Raw genomic sequence first — 24,080 nt, 5'->3', positions numbered from 1 at the left:
CAGGTGGGAATGGCCGACCTCTTGGTCCCTTCCCCTGGCCATCAGGTTCTGATTGCCCGATGATGAACGGGTAACTGGGGGTGGGTGGCAGTGGAGGCTGGGGCCAGCTGTGGGCGGCCGGGGAAAATGGCCCTGGTCGCAGGCCAGGCCTAGGGACCGTACTCGGGCCTCTAGAGTTTTTATAAAATACTCCTAAGATTTAATATTAAAACGAGAAAGTATCTTTATTAGGATTAAAATCTTAGTTAAGATTATACTTGAATATATATGTTGGGGAGACTTTATCTCTCTGTTCCAACCCTCCATCAGTGTATTTATTATTTATGTAGCAAATGTTAATTCCAGGGAATTCCTACTTTCTAATTCATACTGAAGTTTTTAGTTAATCAGATGTTTTCTTCTGTAGTGCTATCTTGGGGGTCAGTTCTTGAAAGAAGTAAACATGAAAGGAGAAATGAGCTATAATAAAGATGAACTTCATCAACTTCAGAGATACATTTATTTAAAGTACTAGTAAAATAAGGAAATGGTTTATACATCATGGGATTTGTTTTAACCTAAGTTGTATGATTGAGAGTGTTTTTTTTTCTGTTAATTTTTCTTTATATTATGTTACAAAGTAGATGAACAATGATCTAAAACTGCAAAAAAAAAGTATGTATGTAATTGCTTGGAACTTCCATAAATGCAGTTATTTAAAGTAAAAATGATAGTAGTTTAATGTTTATATTTTTAGATTGCTGTGAGCCTGGGTACTCCAATTATGAAGCCAGAATGGATTTATAAAGCTTGGGAAAGGCGGAATGAACAGTAAGTGTTTAAAAATTCAGTAGTTTGTTACGTGAATTAAATGTTATAAAGGTAATCCCATGTGCTTCAACCCTAAATTCATAACTAATATAGAAGAAAACAAACTCAGTCTTGGGGTAGCTTGGGGAATAAAGGTTAAGAAGAGTGAAGTTATAAAAAAAAAAAAGTTACGGCTGGCTAGTGTGGCTCAGTGGTTCAGAGTCAACCTATGAACCAGGAGGACATGGTTTGATTCCTGGTCAGGGCACATGCCTGTGTTGTGGGCTCGATCCCCAGTAAGGGACATGTAGGAGGCAGCCAATCAATGATTCTCTGTCATTATTGATATTTCTATCTCTCCCTCTCTCTGAAATCAATAAAAATATATTTTAAAAATTATGAAGTATTGAAAATTGGAAGACATCTGAGAAATGATTTTGATTATCATAAATATTCTAAAATTATTAGGTAATTTGAGGCCCAGTGAATGAAATTCATGCACTGGGTGGGAGGTGGTGTGTGTTCCTCAGCCCAGCCTGCACCCTCTCCAATCTGGGACCCCTTGATGGATGTCTGACTGCCCGTTTAGGCCCGATCCCAACTGCTCGTCTGCTGGCCTGCTTGATTGCCCCTAACCGCTTCTGCCTGCCAGCCTGATCACCCCCTAACCACTCCCCTGCCAGCCTGATCGACGCCTAACTGTCCTCCCCTGCAGGCCTGGTTGCCCCCAACTGCCCTCCTCTGCTGGCCCGGTCACCCCTAACTGCCCTCCCTTGCCAGCCTAGTCTCCCCTAACTGCCCTCCCCTGCCGGCCTGGTCACCCCCAAATACCCTCCCCTGCTGGCCTGGTTGCTCCCAACTGCCCTCCCCTGCCAACCTGGTCGCCCCTAACTGCCCTCCCCTGCAGGCCTGGTCACCCCCACTGCCCTCCCATGCAGGCCTGGTCCCCCAACTGCCCTCCCTTGCAGGCCTAGTCGCTCCCAACTGCCCTCCTCTGAGGGCCTGGTTGCCCCTAATTGCCCTGCCAGCCCAGTCACCCCTAACTGCCCTCCCCTGCAGGCCTGGTCACCCCTAACTGCCCTCCCCTGCAGGCCTGGTCCCTCCCAACTGCCCTCCCCTACCGGCCTGGTCACCCCTAACTGCCCTCCCTTGCGGCCTGGGCCCTCCCAACTGCCCTCCCCTGTTGACCTGATCGCCCACAACTGCTCTCCCCTGGTGGCTATCTTGTGGCAGCCATCTTGTGTCCACATGGGGGTGGCCATCTTTGACCACATGGGGGTGACCATCTTTGACCACATGGGGGCGGCCATCTTGTGTGTTGGAGTGATTGTCAATTTGCATATTACCTCTTTATTATATAGGATAGCTTAATGGATATTTGGATTGTGTTTTTTCTTATTTTATGTTTTTCTGGTTACATTTTATGTGGTAATTGCAATTCATAATGTTTTTAAGCTTTCCAACCTTGTAATTCCTTGCTGTTTTGCTTCTTCATTACTTAATATTTAATGAAATTAGAACCCCTAGCACACACTTAAAATTTCATGTATAGAGCAGGAATTTGAATCTTGTAAAAATTACCATGATTAAATTTTGTCAGAATTTAATTCAGGATGACATGAGGACACATCAAAAAAAATTTTTTTACCATTTGTTATTAAAATGTTAAAGTTTTGTTAATATTTCAGAATCTGCCCTAACCAGTTTAGCTCAGTGGATAGAGCATCGGCCTACGCACTGTAGGGTCCCAGGTTCGATTCCGGGCAAGGGCATATACCTTTGTTGCGGGCACATCCCCAGTAGGGGGTGTGCATGAGGCAGCTGATCGATGTTTCTCTTTCATCGATGTTTCTGACTCTCTATCCCTCTTCCTTCCTCTTTGTAAAAAATCAATAAAATATATTTATTTATTTATTTATTTTTTTAATATATATATTTTTTAATTTTTTAAAATATATTTTTATTGATTTCAGAGAGGAAGGGAGAGGGAGAGATAGAAATATCAATGATGACAGGGAATCATTGATTGGCTGCCTCTTGCACGTCCCCCACTGGGGATCGAGCCCGCAACTTGGGCATGTGCCCTTGACTGGAATCGAACCTGGGACCCTTTGGTCTGCAGGCCGACGTTCTATCCACTGAGCCAAACCAGCTAGGGCGTCAATAAAATATATTTAAAAATAATTTCAGGATCCGATGTAAAATATTTTCAATAAATGGATTATGCTGAAACCTTGAAGATTAGAAATTGATGTACCTAATTTGTTGAATTTAAGTTAAGCTGTTTTAGAAGAATATATATATATATATATATATGTGTGTGTGTGTGTTTTTTTTTTTTTTTTTTTTTTTTTTAGGGATTTCTGTGCATCAACTGATGACTTTAGAAATGAATTTAAAGTTCCTCCATTTCAAGATTGCATTTTAAGTTTTCTGGGATTTTCAGATGAAGAGAAAACCAATATGGAAGAAATGACTGAAATGCAAGGTAGAATTTGGCATAATTTAAAAGTTTTACATATATATTTTATTCCCCACGCCTGCCTAATGACTTCCTGGTGAATATGCCTCTTAAAAAAATTTTGGGTTTGGTCCTGGCAGAGTTGTTCCGTTGGTTGGAGCATCATTCTGCTTCAGTGTCATGGGTTAGATTCCTGGTCAGGAAATATGCCGAGGTTGTGTGTTCTGTCCCCAATTGGGGAGGGTATGGGAAATAACCAGTTGATGTTTTTCTCTTTCTCTCTTCCTCTTCCTCTTCCTCTTTCTCCCCCTTCCTCTCTCTAGGAAAGAAAAAGGATTTGTGTTTGAAGTAGTTTGCCTTATTTATATGTTTGTATGCATTTTTTCTTTAGGAGGTAGCTATTTACAGGTTGGAGATGAAAGGTGCACTCACCTTATAGTTGAAGAGAATACAGTAAAAGAACTTCCATTTGAACCTTCAAAGAAACTTTATGTTGTCAAGCAAGAGGCAAGTAATTAAAAAATGAGATTGGTTTTCTAAAACTATTACAGTTGGCATTTCTGATAATGCGAATTCTTAATTAAAATGTTCTTATTCTCACCTAGTGGTTCTGGGGAAGCATTCAAATGGATGCCCGAGCTGGAGAAACTATGTATTTATATGAAAAGGTATGCTTTTTAAAAAATGTGTCTTAGTTATTCTATGAATTTGATTTTATAAAGATGACACTTTCTATCCAAAAAGAGCATGGTATAATTAGCATACAGGTCATCTGTTACATCATGTTTAGGAGTTTGAGAACAATTGGAGTAGTTGTCTATGTCTATTTAGTTAAAACCACTCATTGTAATGGATATTGTTGTAATCTTATGTCACTAGAGGCCTGGTGCACAAAATTCTTGCACTTGGGTGGAGGGTCCTTCAGCTTGACCTGTGCCCTCTCACAGTCCAGGAGCCCTCAGGGGATGTCCGACTGACGGCTTAGGCCCACTGCCCATCCTTAGTTGGACATCCTTAGCACTGCTGCAGAGGCGGGAGAGGCTCCTGCTACTGCCACTGCGCTCATCAGCCATGAGCCTGGCTTCCGGCTTGGCAGCGCTCCCCCTGTGGGAGCGCACTAAACCACCAGGGGGCAGCTCTTGCGTTGAGCGTCTGCCCCCTGGTGGTCAGTGCGTGTCATAGCGACTGGTCATTCCACCCTCTGTCAATTTGCTTATTAGCCTTTATTATGTAGAATTCTGTACTAATAATTGGTGGTATTATTATGAACACTGATATCCCTATCTTCAGAAACTTAGAACCGTAAAGGAAAGATAGATATGCAAGTAGTTACAGGGCTGAATTATATATGCCATAATTGAATAATGTATTTTAACTAGCCTCATTCTGAGAGACTTGGGTAGGATTGAAAAGAGCAAAGAAGAGTTGAGCCAATTTAGTAGGCTAACCTGGTAAGGACATTCAAGTTAGATAGCAGGTGGGAGTGGTATGAAAGCTTGAAAGTATGTTAAAATAGCAAGTAGCTTAGTATGGCTTTAGAAAAAAATGTGAGAAAGAAGGCCAACAGATAAAGCCTACTAGGTGGGCAGAATTAACAAGTTTTTAATATATTGAAGAGGTTTAGATTTTATCCTATAAGTCAGCGACTTTCAACCTTTTTTATCTCATGGCACACATAAACTAATTACTAAAATTCTGCAATATATCAAAAAAATATATTTTTTGCCAATCTGACAAAAAGTAGGTATAATTTTCATTCATTCCCACTGGATGGCTATTCTTGTATTGGCTGTTGTCATTTTTTTATTGGACAGTCTAAAGGAAATGAGGCCAGTGCCCCTGACTAAATAGTCAGGTATTGTGTGTTTAAAAATTCTTGCAGGTCACCAGTTGAAAATCACTGCTATAAATATTGGGAGACATTTAATATTAAGGGGGAAGATGTTGTTAAAAACAATGACTGTAGTAGTAGAATGTAGGCAAGGAAAATTCAGCCTCCATGCTGGATCTTGGTGAAGAGTGGTATCATTCACCAAAATGTGGCATAAAGCAATAGAAGAGGTTTTACGGGACGATTTACTTCAGTTTGGGATTTAATAATTTTGAATAGAATACTGAAGATGTGGTATGGGTTTAAACAAGCAAATACTATATTGTGTTCTCTTCTCAATGTTAGGTTCTTAACATAAAGTTAAAATGCTTTAGATACTGAGAGAGAGCTTTTAAAATCTGGTGTTGTTTGACAAACGTTGGAGAGCACTGTGTCCAGCACCGTGCTAAATGCTAGAGATACAGTGAACAAAATGTGAATGGCACCTGCTCTCCTGGAGTTTATGGCCTAATGGGGAATAGATAGTAAACAAGCTTACAGACGAATATGTAATGGTAATAGTGCTATGAAGAAAAGGAATGAGGTGCTAGGGCATTGACTATTATATTTTACGAAGCTTCTGAATTACCTGGCAGAGTATATAGTTGTAAAATTATTGTGCGAAATCCAGGTTTTGTTAGACTCAAATATATTTTTCTTTTGTTCCTGTCTCAGTAAAGAGCCATGGAAGTGAAATTGAGATTTTGTGCTTTTGATTGCAGGCTAATACACCTGAGCTCAAGAAATCAGTGTCACTGCTTTCTCTAAGTACTCCAAACAGCAATCGCAAAAGACGTCGTTTAAAAGAGACGCTTGCTCAGCTTTCAAGAGAGACAGACCTGTCACCTTTCCCTCCCCGTAAGCGCCCATCAGCTGAACATTCCCTTTCTATAGGGTCACTTCTAGATATCTCCAACACACCAGAATCTAGCATTAACTATGGAGGTAATTCACATTTAAAATATATCTTTAAAATTTAGTGGAATGGAATATTGTTAAACTATAGATAAATCTCTGCTTAAATTGAATATGAAAGGCTCTGCCTTTTGTTCTAGTTGAGTAGAAAAAGCACATGAAAATGCTTCTATTTAATGATTGTTTACTATATGCTAAGTGCTTTTGTATATTTTTTGTATTTATAAGATAGATTTCATTTCTCCTATTTACGGATGACTAGACTGAGGTCAGAGAAATAACTCATTAAGGGTCACACAGCTAGAAAGTGTTGGAACCATTCAAAGAGCATTCTTAGCACTAGCTAAATAAAATTATAGATGTATTATGGGAAAAACAAGTACAATGAAGTCAGAGGAGGCTGAGTTTACTTTGTTCCCAACTGATACATGAAAGCTACGAGTTCTCTGTTGATCATCAATTTTTTATTTTTTAGTCAGCATACTAATAATGTTGTGTTTTCTAGACTTGATAACAATCAAAACCTCCCCTTGATCTCGTGGCACTCTATTTATTATTCTCTTTTTCTCTTCCCTTTCACATGAGTACTCTTCAAAGAATTACCTTGATCCACTGTCTTATTTCCTGCTTTTCATTGTCTTTTCAACACATTCCAGTTGAACTTCAGCCCCCCTACTGTGACATTGGATCTTGCTAGAGAGATGACAGTTTCTATGCAATCAACAGTATTTGACACATGAACAGCTACTTACTTCTGGACTCATTATTTTTTTATCTCGGCTTATGTACATTTCTCATTTTCCTTTGCCCAGCTTTACTCTCCAACTCTGGATGTTGAATGTTATTCCTATGTTGTTTCTTTTCTTTTTTATTTTCCCTAAATGATCTCATTTAAATCTATGACTTTAACAACATTTATATGCTGATGACCCCAAAATTTGTTGTCTTCCCTCTCCAATTGCCTACTTCATGCCTCCTTGTCCGAATCTTAAACTTAACATTATCAAATTAGAACTTTAATTCCCTCTACCACTCTCAACACTATTCCTTTGCCATACTTTATCAACTTTTTCTGTAGAAAAGATCTCAGATAATTGCAGTGGTCTCTTTATATCCATTTTTGTTTTTCTACATTAGCATTTTACAGTGGTCTCTAAAATTATATAAATTAGATCAGCAGTTGCCAACCTTTTGGACCGTCCACCGGTTGGCGACCGCTGAATTAGATCATGCCACTCTGCTTACAGTCATTGAGTGGCTTTGTATTACCATAACCTTCAAGTTCCTATATAATCCTTCCTCATCTACCTCAAACCTCATGTGATACCATGCTTTCCAGTGATACTCTCTAAGATTCAGTCACACTATCTTTGTTATTCTTTGAATATTTCTACTACATCCATAGCTGAGGAACATTATACTTTCTATTAGGAGATTCTGTATATAATGTTGAAATATTCTAATCATATTGATAGTAAGAAAATGTATTTTAAGCTTTTATAAAGTTTAATTTTTCTTGAAATACATATAAAATATATGAATGCATCCTCCCTGCACTTTGGGTTGGACTAGATGTTTTATATTAAGATACTTTGAACTAACAATGAATTTGCAGTTGATGTTGGGTATTTTTTGAGGGAGGCTTTTGATATACACACACACACACACACATTTCTAGATATCTCCAACACACCAGAATTTAGCATATATATATATATATATATATATATATATATATATATATATATATATATATATGCTAGAGTGTAATCATACCTTTTCCTCCTTTTTTAACTTAAATGTTTATGTTGCTTTTTATTTTATTATTTAAGCTTTTTATTTTGAAATAATTTCAGATTGCAAAAATACTGCAAATATAGTATAAAGATTCCTATATACTTTCTACTCAAATTTCCTAAATGGAAATATTCTGCTATGTTTGCTTTAACATTCATTCATTCATTCATTCATTCATTCTCTTTCTCTGTCTTCACACATATTTTTAATGTTTGAGAGTACATTGCAGATATGTTGTGCCTTTATGTCTAACACTTAAATTTATATTTCTTAAAATATAGGGAGATTTCTTATATTTTGTAATTAGGATGTTAACTTTAATGCTATGATCTACCCCACAGACCTTCCAATTTTATCAGTTGTTACATTAATGTTCTTTTTAGCAAAAGAGAAAAGTTTTTTGTGTTGTTTTTTTCTGGTCTAGGATCTATCCCAGGATCATAGGTTATGTTATATCTCTTTAGTCTCTTCTAATCTGGTATAGTTCCTCAGTCTTTGTTTTTAATGACCTTGGCATTTTTTAAAAATACAGGCCATCTATTTAGCAAAAAGTCTGTCAATTTGGAGTCATTGATAATTTTGACAATTTTTTTCTCTGGCCTCATGAGGAAATTTTATCGTAATGAAAATCTATATGGTGGTGTATTTATAAGAGTATGCATTTATAAGAGTTAGTATGCTTCCCTTTTTCTGTTAAATCTATGCAATGTTTAATACTTATATCTGGACTGCATTTTAAATCATTTCTCCTTTTTTACCTTTTAGAAACACCGAAGTCTTGTACTAAGTCTTCTAAAAATTCCACTCCGGTTCCTTCAAAGCAGTCAGCCAGGTGGCAAGTTGCAAAAGAACTCTATCAGACTGAAAGTAATTATGTAAATATATTGGCCACAATTATTCAGGTAAGAGTTTGGTTGCAAAATGATTTCTGTTCCAGTGTTTCTACATAAAAAAATCTAAGAGATGTTATTTCTTACAAGAAAATTACATAAGCATAGAATTTGAACATAGATATTAAAAATGAAAATGTGTGACAAAAACTGCTCTTAGGGAAATGCCATAACTGTAATAGTAATTTTTATTCATGCAGAAATAGCACCATATTTTACAGTGACTTTAAAGAGAGAAGGATCCTGATTAGATGATCATAGAGGGACCAAGTTTAATTCAGAACTTTGCAGGTTGTGAAGATAACTGCATTTATATTTATATTTGGAAGTTGGAGATAACTTTTTCTGAAAGTGTGTGTTTTCTAGAGTCATTGCTTTAGGTAGTGCTGTATATATGTGGAAAAAAGCCATAACAATAAAGTGTAACAATATGGATGTCAGTACTTTTTAAAAAATCCTTTCATATGTCAAATTTTCTTAAACTTTGCAATGGTTAGTCATAAATAAATGTTAACTCCTTGCTTACCATTATTAAAATGTACTATGAAGTTATTTCTGAAGAAAAAACAATTCTAATGAATCCTTGTAATATGAGATTGAAGAAAGTATTAAGGAATAAATCAAAATTCAAGGTTCTGGAAGACATAATAGGACTCTTTTTGGAATCTGTAGAAAGAAGGAATAAATTTGTTTTAGGTATTGACAGATAGTTAGGAAAATGAAGTTAATACCATCAAACTTATTTTTGAATAGAAAAATGATAGTGATAAGAAATGGATAAAAAATGGAAATGTCTTGGTAGTAATGGAGAGATTACCTTTCACAGTTAATTTGTTTAGTAGTAGTCAAGGTTTCATGAGGCCTCAGCTGTATTAAACTTTACTTGTTTTAAGTCATCTTTTCTCTTCCTCAAGGGAAATATCATCCTGGATGACTTGCTGGTTTAAGTTTTTATAGTCAGCCAAAATGTAGTTGAATAGCAGAATATCCTTTTGGCATACACTTTTCATGTACTGTGGTAGCATTTATTAACTAGAAATGTAAATTCTTTCAAGCCATGGTAAATGCACTGGAGTTTCAGAATTCTAATTTGCATATCAATTACATTTTCCAGAACTCCTCTTTAAAAAGCCCTTGAAATTATTAAACTACATACAAAATTTCATATCACTATGCTTAGTATAAACTCACCTAATCTTTTACTTAAGAGATTATGGTCTATCCCTGGCCTGTGTAGCTCAGTTGGATGAACTTTGTCCCATGCAACAAAAGGTCACAAGTTTGATTCCAGGTCAGGGCACATGCCGGGGTTGCATGCTCAGTTCCCAGTAGGAGGCATGTAGGAGGCAGCCGATCAGTGTTTCTCACATTGATGTTCTCTCCCTTTCCTTTTATCTCTCTAAAATCAATAAAAACATATTAAAGAAAAAGATTAAGGTCTAAATTCATGATAGTGTTTTCTTGAAGCTGTATTTTAGGACTGATGTATTCTTTTTTGTTTTATGATATTGAATTTGGAGTAAATTTTAACATAGCCTCCAAATTAAATATCCAGAATATATTATAATAGAATGTAGAATAACACAACTATTCCAGAATATTATAAAAATTAATAATAAAAAATATAAGTTAATATTGTGCCAAGAGTTAAGAGCATTTTTATTTTAAAGGCGTTAGACTGAAAGGGGAGGAAATAGAATATACATAGCAAATTGTATTATCAAGCAGAAGGTTATACGCATCATGGGGGAGGTTTATTTAAGATAATTTGGAGATTTTCAAGGTTTGTTTTACTCCTCTTCGAGCTTAGGAAAGTGTTGGGTGGGAATTTATGATAGGTTGAACATTGAAAAAAGCATGTTAAGAAAAAAAATTGAGTTGGATTTTAAAGTATGAGTCTGATTGGGATATGCAAAGAATATCGGTGGGCAGTGTATTTGAGATTTTGCAAATAATACAGGTGATTAAAGATGTATATTCAAGGTATTGAGAATAGTCTAGGGCAGTGGGTTGGCAAACTGTGGCTCGTGAGCCACATGCGGCTCTTTGTCCCCTTGAGTGTGGCTCTTCCACAAAATACCATGGCCTGGGCTAGTCTGTTTTGAAGAAGTGGCGTTAGAAGAAGTTTAAGTTTAAAAAATTTGGCTCTCAAAAGAAATTTCAATCGTTGTACTTTTGATATTTGGCTCTGTTGACTAATGAGTTTGCCGACCACTGGTCTAGGGGGATTAGAGTTTAGGGTAGTGTGAAGGGAACGAGGGTGAAGATAGGGTTTGGATACAGTGTGAGTTGAGATAAGCTGCCTGTGCCATAACTAGGAAGGCCTTTCTATAGTGTGCTGTGTCATCTGGAAGCTGTGGAATGGGAAGATACATCTGACTAGCATTTTAGAAAGATAACTTGGTTCAGTTTGAAGGAGATTTTAAAGAGGACAATTTGTGGAGTCAAGGAGACCAATGTTGAGGTTATTTCAGTAGTCTTGGTTAGATTTTGAGGACCTGGACTTCTTAGGATAGTATCAGTGAAAATGAAATGAGGATAAATTTAAGAAATATTGGAAAGGTAGAATCAATAGTTTTTTGCCTCTCTAATTTTATATGGGGCTTAAAACAAACCCAGAAAGGTTTTAGAATGGTTTAACATATCTTAAGACTATTGAGAGATTTTTTTTTTTTTTAAATATATTTTATGGATATTTTACAGAGAGGAAGGGAGAGGGATAGAGAGTTAGAAACATCGATGAGAGAGAAACATCGATCAGCTGCCTCCTGCACACATCCCACCGGGGATGTGCCCACAACCAAGGTACATGCCCTTGACCGGAATCGAACCCGGGACCCTTCAGTCCGCAGGCCGACGCTCTATCCACTGAGCCAAACCGGTTTCGGCTTGTTTGAATATTTTTGTTAAGGATTTTAAATTAAATGTTGATTAGATAAAGGAATATTTATAAATGATTACAAATATGTTTGAAACCTTTATTGTGTTTCTTTCCCTTTGTTAGGGATAATCATCATCTCAAATTTTGTGCTTATTTCCCTTAGTTCTATCACATATGTTTAGGAAAAAAAACAAGTTATAACTAGCCTATCTAATGAAAGAGCAATATGCAAATTAACCATCACTAAGCTACACCCATAAGCCACGCCCACCAGCCAGTCAGGAGCGAGTATGCCAATTAACCCAACCAAGATGGCTGCGGCCATGGAGCGAGCAGGAGGCTTGGGTTTCCCCGGCAATGGAGGAAGCCAAGCTTTCCGCACACCCTGGCCGGCCCAGGCCTCCACTCAAGGCTACAAAGTTTCAATTATAGAAGATAAATAAATCCCAACAAAAATGGCGACAGCCACGGAGCTGGAGAGAGCAGGAGGCTTGAGTTGCCCCTGGCGATGGAGGAAGCCAAGTTTCCACAGCCCTGGCTTGCCTTGGTCTCCACTCAAGGCTACAAAGTTTCAATTATAGAAGATAAATAAATCCCAACAAAAATGGCTGCGGCCATGGAGCAAGCAGGAGGCTTGGCTCCACTCAAGGCTAAAAAGTCTCAATTATAGAAGATAAATAAATCCCAGATACCAGGGTCTCCACTTGGGTCGCCGGGGGGCATGGCCGACCTGCAAACCACCACAGGTCCCTCGCCAGGCCGCCCCACGCTCCAAGGGAACCCCCACCCTGATAGGGGACACCCTTCAGGGCAAACCAGGTGGTCCCCACCCATGCACCAGGCCTCTATCCTATCTAATAAAAGAGTAATATACAAATTGACCATCACTCCAGCACACAAGATGGCTACCCCCATGTGGACACAAGATAGCCGCCACAAGATGGCCAGCAGGGGAGCGCAGTTGGGAGGGACCAGGTCTGCAGGGGAGGGCAGTTGTGGGCAATCAGGCCAGCAGGAGAGGGCAGTTGGGAGGGACCAGACCTGCAAAGGAGGGTAGTTGGGGGCAATCAAGCCTGCAGGGGAGGGCAGTTAGGGGTGACCAGGCCGGCAGAGGAGGGAAGTTGGGAGCGACTTGGGCCTGCAGGGAAGGGCAGTTGGGGGTTCCCAGGCCTGCAGGGGAGAGCAGTTGAGGGGGACCAGGCCTGCATGGGAGGGCAGTTAGGCGTGACCAGGCCTGCAGGGGAGGGCAGTTAGGGGCAATCAGGCTAGCAGGGGAGCAGTTAAGCATCAATCATTCTGGCAGGGGAGTGGTTAGGGGTGATCAGGCTGGCAGGCAGAAGTGGTTAGGAGCAATCAGGTAGGCAGGCAGGCGAGCAGTTGGGAGCCAGCAGTCCTGAATTCTGAGAGGGATGTCGGACATCCCTTGAGGGGTCCCAGATTGGAGTGGGTGCACACACCCCTATGCACGAATTTCGTGCACCGGGCCTCTAGTCTATATAAAAGCCTAAGCGACCGAATGACTGGTCGATCGGTTGCTATGATGCGCACTGACCACCAGGGGTCAGACACTGAATGCAGGTGCTGCCCCCTGGTGATCAGTGCACTCCCACAGCGGGAGCACTGCTTAGCTGACCTGTGGGCACCAGATGCCGAGCTCATGGCCGGCAAGCGCAGCTGCGGTGGTGGCTTGGACCTCTCCACGGACACTCTCCCTGCGTGCCCCTTCCCTATCTGGACGGAGATCGAGACTGGCATCCATACTGACTGGGCGCCAGCAGGCCGCCACAAGAGGAGCGAGGCTGCGATGATAAGTGGCAGCTGCGCAGTCCTGGGCGCGCCGGTATCGCCCAAGGACGGGCGCGTGGAGACCCTGCAGATTGGCAGCAAGCCTACTGAGCGGCAGCGGCAGGCGCAGCAGGGCCAGGATGAGTAGGAGCGGTATGGTGTCTGGCCTGGGCCCGGGCTCCAGCTCCTCCCTGCCTGCTGCCGCTTTGTGCACTACTTCATGCTGTGCGGGATTGGTCAGTTGGTGGGTAAGGCCAGGCTGCGGCGGTGCGGAGGTCCACCGATCCCCGCAGGCCAGGCCCAGGGACCCAATTGGTGCACAAATCCATGCACTGGGCCTTTAGTGTATAAATAAATAGGATAAAGTAGAATAGAAAATGTTAGAAAAAAGGCCTCAAATTTAGAGAAGTATTTTTAAATCTTTTTTCTTTTTTATCAACTTTTCATCTCCCCTTTATCTCTATGTGTTAGTTTCACTCCCTTTCTCCTCCCCACAGTCTACTGAAACTAATTTTTTTTTTTACCTTTTAGTTATTTCAGGTACCTTTGGAAGAAGAAGGACAACGTGGTGGGCCTATCCTTGCACCAGAAGAGATTAAGACTATTTTTGGTAGTATCCCAGATATTTTTGATGTGCACACTAAGATAAAGGTAAATTTGTATATGTTAGGCTCGTAGTAATTATTTTTTATGTATATATTTATTATGATTTTTCAGGTACTTCTGATGAGCTAAATAAATTTTATATCTAAAAATTTTCATTTATTCCTTCAGATGATTTATTCTTTGCTGTAATGCATTGTTACTGTTTGTTGTTTGCTTGTGTTTTTTTAAAATTTGAATTAATTCTGAAAATAAGGAATTAAGGCATCACAAAGTCTTCTATAGAGAAATATAATTGCTGGTGTTATTTTTCTACTGTTCCTCTGCTCTATGTTTTTGTTTTGCTTCAGTTTGTTTGAAAACTGTGAAACTGGAAGGGACTTAGGGTTTATTTCATTCAATTTTCTATAGTTAGATAAATGCTAAAATCATATAAGACAATCCTATTTTCTTTTTTAATGATTTTTTTATTTTAAATGAAGGATCTGTGATTTCCAGGTACCAATCAATCATAGTAAAGTAAATTTGGGGAGGGTTAGCTGAGCTCTTAAAAGTAGTTTAGGTTTATTTCTTATTTTTTCTGAGTGGTTCTTGAATTAAATTTATCAGTTTTCTCAAAATTACTCATATTAATGTTTATCCCATTTTGCAGGAAAAAGATTAATCTGAATTATAAAATGTTTCAAGCAAATATATTAACTTTTGATATTATTGTACATTACAAATAAAAATATAAAAGATCTATAAGTTAATAAAATGCAATTTATCAAATACTTCTATTTTATATTTTATCAAAATCCTTGGATATTTCAGTTATTTCTAGATATAAAGGGACATACTGTGTAAAGTACCTTCAAAATGACTGTTATTTTTTTTTTTCAAAATGACTATCTTGAAAATGTTAAAAGATACTTAAGAGATTGTCAAGGGCAATTTTAAATGTCTTAATTTTTGTTTTGTTTTTTTTCCAGGATGATCTTGAAGACCTTATTGTTAATTGGGATGAAAGCAAAAGCATTGGTGACATCTTTCTTAAATATGTAAGTATCTTATTTCTTTTTTTAAAATTTCCAGATTAAATATAAAGAATTGGCAGGAAATGAAAGTTACCTGCTTAAATGTGAGAGCTTTTAAAACTTTGACATCATTGTGTTTGTTAAATATAAAACTTAACACTCTTTTTAGCTCAAGGTCATCATTAGGAACACTGTAGTACTGTGCTATAATTATTTTATTATAGATCAAGTTATTTGCCCTTCACAAATGGCCATAGATTAATGTTTTTTCTGAAATTTTCTTTGAGTTTTCATTTTTATTTTTCCTTAGTTGATATTACTTGCTGTCATTTAGTCTGCTCTGCATAAAAGCTTCTAATAGACTACTACTTTTTAGGAGAAGAACAACATAACTTAAGTTTTTTCAAATAAAGTAAATTCATTTTGAATGAGATGATACGAATAGGATTTATACATTTTTTTTAGTCTTTTTGAATATAATTGTAAGTTTCAGTGCCTTGGGTTCTGGCACATTTATTTTTGTTTTCTGAGGGCTTCTAACTTCCATTCTTACCATGTTGTCACTCAGATTTTTTTTTTGTGTGTGTGTGTGTGTGTGTGTGCTTGCTTGAGAATTCCAAATATGCAAATTATTCTCACATACCTTTTGATACCTTTTAGTCTCCTCAATTAGCCAAGACATTTTTTCTTTTCTTGTTTGCATTTTTGGCTAATATAGTTAATCTTTTTATGATGGTTTGGATCCTTAAATAAATAATAGCATGTTCTTAGGTTCTGCATAGATCAATTCTAATTACTATATTCTGAACTTACAGACTTTTTTTATTATATAAGTTTCAGGTCTACAACATAATTTAGCATTTGTATACACTTACAGAGTGACGACCAAAAGTCTAGTTATTATCTGTCACCATGAAATTAATCCCTTCCCCCTCTTTTACTCACCCCTGAACTCCCTTCCACTTTGATAACTACTGATCTGTTCCCTGTATGTATGGTTTTGTTTTGTTTGTTCGTTTCTCTCTTTTTTTAAAAAGATTACACATATGAGTGAAATCAAATGTTATTTGTCTTTATCATTCTGACTTATTTCACTTAGCATTGTATCCTCAAGTTTCATCTATGTTATTACAAATGGTATGATTTCATTTTTAATGGCTGAATAATATTCCACTATATATAGAGGGTGTCTCACATTTTAACAGCTGATAGCTGAATTTTGAAAATGAAATGTATTTTAATCAACACTGCCTTTATAATTATTCAAAGTGTATGTATACATTTTTTGGGAGTATACACACACACACACACACACACACACACACACACACACACATCTTTATCTATTCATCCATTGATAGACACAGGTTGTTTCCACATCTTCATTATTGTAAATAAAATCTTCATGCTGGTTTTTATGGCGGCTGCACCACTTAATCCCACAGATAGTGTACAGAGTTCCCTTTTCTTTACATCCTCTCCAACACTTGTTATTTCTTATCTTTTTGATAATAGTTATTCTAACAGGTATGAGGTGATCTCTCATTATAGCTTTGACTTGCACCTTCATAATATTTAGTGATGTTAAACATCTTTCCATGTGCCTGTTGGCCTTTGTATGTTTTCTTTGGGAAAATGTGTATTCAGATTCTCCTGTGGCCCCCTCTCCCTTTTTTAAAATCAGGTTGTTTTTTTGATGTTGATTGTATGTCTTTTTATGTGTTTTGGATATTAATCCCTTATTGGATATATGATTGGCAAATATCTTCCATTCAGTAAGTTGCCTTTTCATTTTGATGATGTTTCCCTTCACTGTGCAGAAGCCTTTTAGTGTGATATAGTCCCATTTGTTTATCTTTGCTTTTGTTTCCCTTGCCTCAAAAACATTGCTAAGACCCCTGTCAAGGAGTTTAACCTCCTATGTTTTCTTCTAGGAATTTTATAGTTGCAGGTCTTACATTTTGAATTAATTTTTGTTTATGGTGTAAGAAAGTGATCTAGTTTCATTCTTTTGCCATGTGGCTGTCAAGTTTTCCCAGCACCATTTATTGTAGAGACTCCTTTCTCCATTGTGTGTTCTTGGCTCCTTTGTCGTGAATTAAATTTATAGGTTTTAAACTTAAGTTTATATCAGTACAACAAGTTTTAATATACTTTTGTTTCTTTATGGTGTTTACTTTTCAGGCTGTGCGTACCAATTGATGCATTTTGTTTAGCAGTTTACTCACTTATAAATTTTTGTATTTAACATGAGAAGAAACTTACACACTTTTGCACTCTATGTCAGATTGTGACTATTGATCATTCGACTTCAAGTTTTATTGCCTAAAGGTGAAAGGTATTACAACTTAATGTGTGTTTTTTTTTCTTTCTTATTTCTAGTCAAAAGATTTGGTAAAAACCTACCCTCCCTTTGTTAACTTCTTTGAAATGAGCAAGGAAACAATTATTAAATGTGAAAAACAGAAACCAAGATTTCATGCTTTTCTGAAGGTAATGTAGTCTTTCAAATAAAAATCTGAGAATAATTTCTGAAGGAATTCATTAAAATTATGCTTTTAGTAAAAATGAATTCATGTAAGAACATCTTAATGTTACCTGTTAACTTTAGCTGTGCCTTCTGATAGTAGCAGTGATGTTTAGATTCTGAAGATTCGACATACTAGGTAGCAGGGTCTAAGAGGCAGCTAAGTAAATGAGAATCTTGTTTATGGTGTGTTTTTTTTTTTTAAGTTATACATGTTTTAGTCCTCAAACACCTAAAATATTTCTAGGGGAATTCTGTCTTGCCTTTAATGATTCTCTCTCCACCACCCCTCACCCCCCTTTACCATTGCCTTATTTTGTTTATCTAATCAACACAATATTTTAAAAGTTTTTTTCTTACATATCATGTAGATTTAAGACTAGTTTAAGAAGGAATATATAGTAGTGTGTAGAGTAACTCACTTTCTGGTTAAGATGTTAATTAACCCTTGGCTGGCCAGGAGGTCATTTCAACCACAGTAATCTGCCAGAGAACATTGCCACCCCAGCTTTCCTGTTAGTTGTCAGGGCACTAATGAAGAGGTGTAATTGATAAATGTAGGGTGACTAATGTTTGCAAAAACAATTTTTAAAAATTGTTGAATAAATTAATTCTTTTCAGATCAACCAAGCTAAACCAGAATGTGGACGGCAAAGCCTTGTTGAACTTCTCATCCGACCAGTACAGAGGTTACCTAGTGTTGCGTTACTTTTAAATGGTACTTGTCTGATCGTTTTTTAGACCACTTGGATGTTTTTATACAATTGTTTTGTTCTAAAAAATTTGAAACTCTTTTTGTTTTCAAATTTTCTTAGATTTTAGCATTAAAGTTTATATCTTTTACATAGAAAATATCTTTATGGATAATCTTAATCATTGGTGCTACAAAAATTCAGTCTGGTTTAGAATGCTTTATTTGTTCTGATATCAATTATATTGACCAGTATTGTACTTTTTATCTTTCCACTAAAAGTCTCCTTAAATTTCTTGGTGTGTCATTAATGCAAAATCAATTTACATTCATGTAAACATAACACTCACCCACAGAAATACCAAGGCAAGAGATGATTTTTATGTCTTCAATTATTTGGTTCTCTTCTGAGTTTTAGTAAAATTTTGTATATTTGGTCTTATGCTCAATTTTTTCTTAGATTGTGCAGAACACTTGAAATACTCATTTATTTTGGAAAGTAAACTATGGATATCAATAGAAGGGAGTTTTATAGCGGAGAGTTAATTTTTTTTTTTTAACTGTTTTGGAGAGATAGCTTTATTTATTTTTTTCAAAATCTTTATTGTTCAGATTATTACAGTTGTTCCTCTCCACACACCCCCCCCCCCCCCGCCAAATAGCTCCCCTGCACCCGGTTCCCACCCACCCCCCATGCCCTTACCCCCCCGCCCCACTGTCCTCATCCATACGTGTATGATTTTTGTCCAGTCTCTTCCCGCACCCCCCACACCCCTTTCCCACCGAGGATTGTCAGTCCACTCCCTTTCTATGCCCCTGATTCTATTATATTCACCAGATTATTCTGTTCATCAGATTTTTTATTCACTTGATTTTTAGATTCACTTGTTGATAGATATGTATTTGTTGTTCATAATTTTTATCTTTACCTTTTTCTTCTTCTTCCTCTTCTTATAGAATACCTTTCAGCATTTCATATAATACTGGTTTGGTGGTGATGAACTCCTTTAGCTTTTTCTTATCTGTGAAGCTCTTTATCTGCCCTTCAATTCTGAATGATAGCTTTGCTGGGTAGAGTAATCTTGGTTGTAGGTTCTTGCTATTCATCACTTTGAATATTTCTTGCCACTCCTGTCTGGCCTGCATAGTTTCTGTTGAGAAATCATCTGACAGTCGTATGGGTGCTCCCTTGTAGGAAACTGTTTTTCTCTTGCTGCTTTTAATATTCTCCCTTTGTCTTTTGCTCTTGGCATTTTAATTATGATGTGTCTTGGTGTGGTCCTCTTTGGATTCCTTTTGTTTGGGGTTCTGTGGGCTTCCTGGACTTGTAAGTCTATTTCTTTCACCAGGTGGGGGAAGTTTTCGGTCATTATTTCTTCAAATAGGTTTTCAGTATCTTGCTCTCTCTCTTCTTCTGGCACCCCCATAATTCTGATGTTGGTATGCTTGAAGTTGTCCCAGAAGCTCCTTACACTATCTTCATATTTTTGGATTCTTTTTTCTTTTTGCTTTTCCGGTTGGGTGTTTTTTGCATCTTTGTATTTCAAATCTTTGACTTGATTCTTGCAATCCTCTAGTCTGCTGTTGGATCTCTGTATATTATTCTTTATTTCAGTCAGTGTATGTTTAATTTCTAGTTGGTCCTTTTTCATATCCTCGAGGGTCTCACTAAATTTATCGGCTTTTTCTAGAAAATTCTTGAAAAACTTTATAACCATGGTTTTGAACTCTATATCCAGTCGTTTGCTTTCCTCCATTTCTTTCATTTGTGACCTGTTTCTCTGTCTCCACATTTTGGCTGCTTCCCTGAGTTGATAGAGTGGCTTTGTGTGGTAGGTGTCCTATAGGGCCCAGTGGCTCAGCCTCCCCAGTTACCTGAGGTGGACACTCTTGGTGCACCCCTTTGTGGGTTGTGTGCACAGTCTTGTTGTAGTTAAGCCTTGATTATTGTTGGTATCACTGGGAGGAATTGGCCTCCAGGCCAATTGGCTGTGAGATTCAGCTGTGTCTATGCTGGGAGAACTTCTGTGCTGGAGACACCCTCATGAGGCAAGACTTGCTTCAGTGGGGCTTTGGTGCTTGCTGAGTATGCCTCCTGAGTGTGTCCCTTATGGATCTGAGGAGTTGTAATCTGAATGGTCCTACTCTGACCCCTGGGTACACTGGCTCTTGGATCTCCAAGGAGGTGTTAATTTAGCCTCTGCCTGAGGCCACCCAGCAGGAGGTACGGAGAGATCTGCAGATTCCTCTTCTTTGTTTGGGGTTTGGAGGTGCCCAGATGAGGCCCAGCTGTGAAGCAATGCAAGTTGCTGTGGGGCCTTGGGCCTTCTTTTGGATGTTCTGGGTCTCTCTGACTCAGCTGCAGTTTGATAGGTAAGTTTCGATTTTAGAGGACCAGGCCATTCATATGCAAAAGCCTCTGCGCACAGCTTGGATGGGGCGGAGTCTCAAGTCAGAGCAAACAACAATGGCTTCCCAACAGCCCTGCCATAAGATGCTCCCGGGTCTCAGTGTCCCTTGGTAATTGCTGCAAGCACCTCTGAGAGAAAGCCACCCTCGAGTTCCACCTGCTGCCAGACAGTCCAGTTTCTCCCCATATGGGTCTGGGTCCCCAGAGTCTCACCCGGAACTGGAGTTCAGAGCAGTCGGGAGCTTGTGTCTCCCAATGGCTTGAAAAAGCCAGCTGCGTACTCAGTTGCCAGCCCTCTCCATGTCCAGGCCTCCATACTTCTGCCTTCTGCACCTCCTTTGAGTCTCAGTGTGCTTTTCTCTTTCCTTCTAGTTGTATAATTTCCATTCAGCCATTCTTCCTGTGGTTCTGGATGATGTCCGTTTTGTCTTTTAGTTGTAGTTTTGAAGTTGTTGTGCAAGGCAGCAAGTTCAGGTGTTGTTTACCTATGCCGCCATCTTGGTTTCTCCCTCAAGAGTTAATTTTTTGAATAAATTTTGCTTGTAGTAAAAGACAAGCATATGTATATGCCTTTACATTTAGCTTAAAGTAGTGAATATTTTTAGGGCAGTGTCAATTTTTATATTATTTTAAAAATTTAAGTATGAAAACTAAAATACTAATAGGAATAAGTCTGAAAAAGCATTTTGATCTTCAAACCTTAACTACAGTAGTATGTGTAGCTGACAAGGAAGTTGATTTTTTGGCTATTTAATCATTTTAAAAAAAAATATTTTAGTTAACATGAATTATAGTAGTAACTAAAAAAAATGGATAATTTTTGTTCTCTTTACATTTATCTAATGTAGTTTAGAATTGCTAGCATATAAAATTATTTCCTAGTCTTTGAAAGCTGTCCTATTTTATAGATTATAAAGTGAATATATGCGCAATCAAAGCAGTGTATTTTTTTTTTTGCTTATCTCCATTAGTACTTATAGAAATCCATCAAATGGTGTCATGACTAAAATGAACTTGATTTCAAAAAATAAATAAAATGAACATGATTTCTAAGATTTTCTTCTATCAATCCATTTAAAAGATTAAGTGGGTGTGGTACTAGGGAATCATTAGGTGAATACAGCATAGGGAACATTATGAGCATCCTGGGTAAGTACAATCAAGGTTTAGGCATCTCATGAACCTGTAAATTAAACAAAACCTGCTCTAAGGACACCAAAGGCTCTCTGTGATGGACTCCAGTGTGAAATACAGCTATATAATGATTTCTCAGCCTGTTGAGAACCAAGTGTTTTCATTCATGGAGGGAATTTAAGGAATCTAGCAGTTCTCAAACTTTACTAGAAGGAAATTGAGATAGCTGTGAAATAATGGGTCACATATTATTCTGCAAGTTTAGTAAATAAGAAAAAAAATGTGGGAACCTTAACAAATGTGTAAGAAGAGAGCTCTTAAGGTAAAGGTTGGAAATTATCTTTAAAAATTATTAGTCTATGTCTGTTAAGATGGATGGTGTTTTTCAATTAAGTCTTAGATGGAAAACCATTGAATTTTTGTTAATCATGGAAAAAACATTTTATCATTACAGATCTTAAGAAACATACAGCTGAAGAAAATCCTGACAAAGGCACTCTAGAAAAAGCTATTGGATCACTAAAGGAAGTAATGACGTAAGTGCATTATTTCAATTTTTTTATTGTTCCTTGGATTTAGAATGGAAATGATAGAACAATTAGAATCATAAATGGAGAGAAAAATAACAACAAATACTTGTTGTTATTTTTCAAACACTGTAGTTACACATTAAAATGATGAGAAAGTATTATAAGAATACATTGATTAATTAAAAACATTTCTTAGGGTATTAAACTATTATGTACGGAATGTAACAATGGTTTACAAATTTGAAAATGTTATAATTTACTAATAGCCATTTTCTTTATATACCTCTAATCATAGCTTGTTTTTGTGTTCATATTCATATAAATTGCCCAAACGTAACTTGGAAATTTGACCTGGTGAAATAAAAAAGATTTATAATACTTTTTTTACTTTACATTTGGCTTTTGGCTTCTTACCTTGAATTTTAAGGAATTAAATTATTGGGGTTGGTTGGAGATGTATAAAAGTATAAATTCAATGAAATTGCCTTGGGGCCTTGATTGTTAAACTTGTAGACATAGTTCTGATCAGAAATTATCTTTCCTGACTATTATGATCAGAACTGAAAACTATGTTGGTATTGCTTTGACTCATGGAGGGTGAGAGCACTTCAACTCTTTGGACTTTACATATCAACATATTTAATAGATTTAATTAAAATATTTCTGAGATTTCATGAGGTGCTTCACTCTGAAATCCTATATAATAAAGAGCTAATAGGCAAATGGTCATCATGCCCTCACGCTCTTGCGCCAGGTATGGGGGACCTGAGGCTGCACCAGAGGACCTGAGGCCATGCCCCCCACCCCACGGGACTTGATGGGGGACCTGAAGCTCTGCCCCCCCGCCTGGCACTGGGCTGGGGGACCTGAGGCTGCTCCCCCTGCCCTGCGGGGCTTGACGGGGGTGGGGCTGGCTGGGTTTGGGTCTCTCTTGATTTTGAGGTGTGCGTGGGTAGGCAGGGACTTGACTCAGTCCCGTGGCGTGCCCGAGACTCTGACAGGAGGGAAATTTTCATATACATTTTACTCATTTTCTTTCATCTTTGACACTTATATTATAGAGAAAGGGCAAATAGCAATATAAAATATTTCCTCTAATTAATTCCCTTATAATGTGCACGAATTTCGTGCACCGGGCCACTAGTAGTTTCTTAAAATACTTGAAAATACCCCGGCCAGTGTTGCTCAGTTGGTTGGTTGTCATCCCATGCATTGAGAGGTTGCTGGTTCGATTCCCAGTCAAGGCACATGCTTGGGTTGTGGGCTTGATCCTCAGTAGGGGTCATGCAGGAGCCAGCTGATGTTTCTCTCTCTGTCTCTCTACAAAAAATAAAAGTAACAATAAGAAACAACCATATTAAAAAAAAACAACCAAAAAACTTGTAAAGGCATGCTTAGCAAGGAACTTTACTAGCTGTAAGAGTGAGAGCCCAGTGGTAAAATAATGCTCACATTAAGAGTTTCTGTTGCCATGGATAGTTTTAGGCATGTTTTGTTTTTTGCTTACATTCATATTTTATATGTTTATCAGCCAGGATAATAGTTTTTTAAACACTTCATGGTTTAACAAACTCTGTCATTTCTTACCTTGATTCTTTCAACAACTCTTTGAAGTAGGCAGTCAGTGTTAACATATTTTCACAAAAGAGAAAAGCTGAGAGGTGGTTACTTGGCCTATTTGCCTGTTTAGTGATGATAGCATATGCTATTTATTATTTATATATAATGTATTTTGGTAAACAAAGATTATAAAGTAACCTAACTAGGGAGTAGACTTGTCA

At 37.7% G+C, this 24,080-nt stretch overlaps 1 protein-coding gene across 1 annotated transcript in view; it reads left to right on the top strand.

The window, feature by feature from the left end:
- Window positions 1–24,080, top strand: part of ECT2 (epithelial cell transforming 2) — a gene marked incomplete at its 5' end in the record, with an annotated part of 79,774 nt that overhangs the window by 31,209 nt on the left and 24,485 nt on the right. Inside the window, 11 exons of the mRNA XM_080652317.1 lie at window positions 737–810; window positions 3,147–3,277; window positions 3,642–3,757; window positions 3,856–3,918; window positions 5,843–6,065; window positions 8,598–8,734; window positions 13,920–14,039; window positions 14,963–15,031; window positions 17,390–17,500; window positions 18,156–18,252; window positions 22,224–22,305. Of these exons, the coding sequence (XP_080508443.1) occupies window positions 737–810; window positions 3,147–3,277; window positions 3,642–3,757; window positions 3,856–3,918; window positions 5,843–6,065; window positions 8,598–8,734; window positions 13,920–14,039; window positions 14,963–15,031; window positions 17,390–17,500; window positions 18,156–18,252; window positions 22,224–22,305 (1,223 nt within the window). The remainder of the gene's footprint in view (window positions 1–736; window positions 811–3,146; window positions 3,278–3,641; window positions 3,758–3,855; window positions 3,919–5,842; window positions 6,066–8,597; window positions 8,735–13,919; window positions 14,040–14,962; window positions 15,032–17,389; window positions 17,501–18,155; window positions 18,253–22,223; window positions 22,306–24,080) is intronic.

Source organism: Plecotus auritus, assembly GCF_963455305.1.
Source record: "Plecotus auritus genome assembly, chromosome: 2".
NCBI classification, from domain to species: domain Eukaryota; kingdom Metazoa; phylum Chordata; class Mammalia; order Chiroptera; family Vespertilionidae; genus Plecotus; species Plecotus auritus.
The sequence above is the reverse complement of the archived record's forward strand: the minus strand, read 5'-3'. Positions and strand labels throughout refer to the sequence as shown.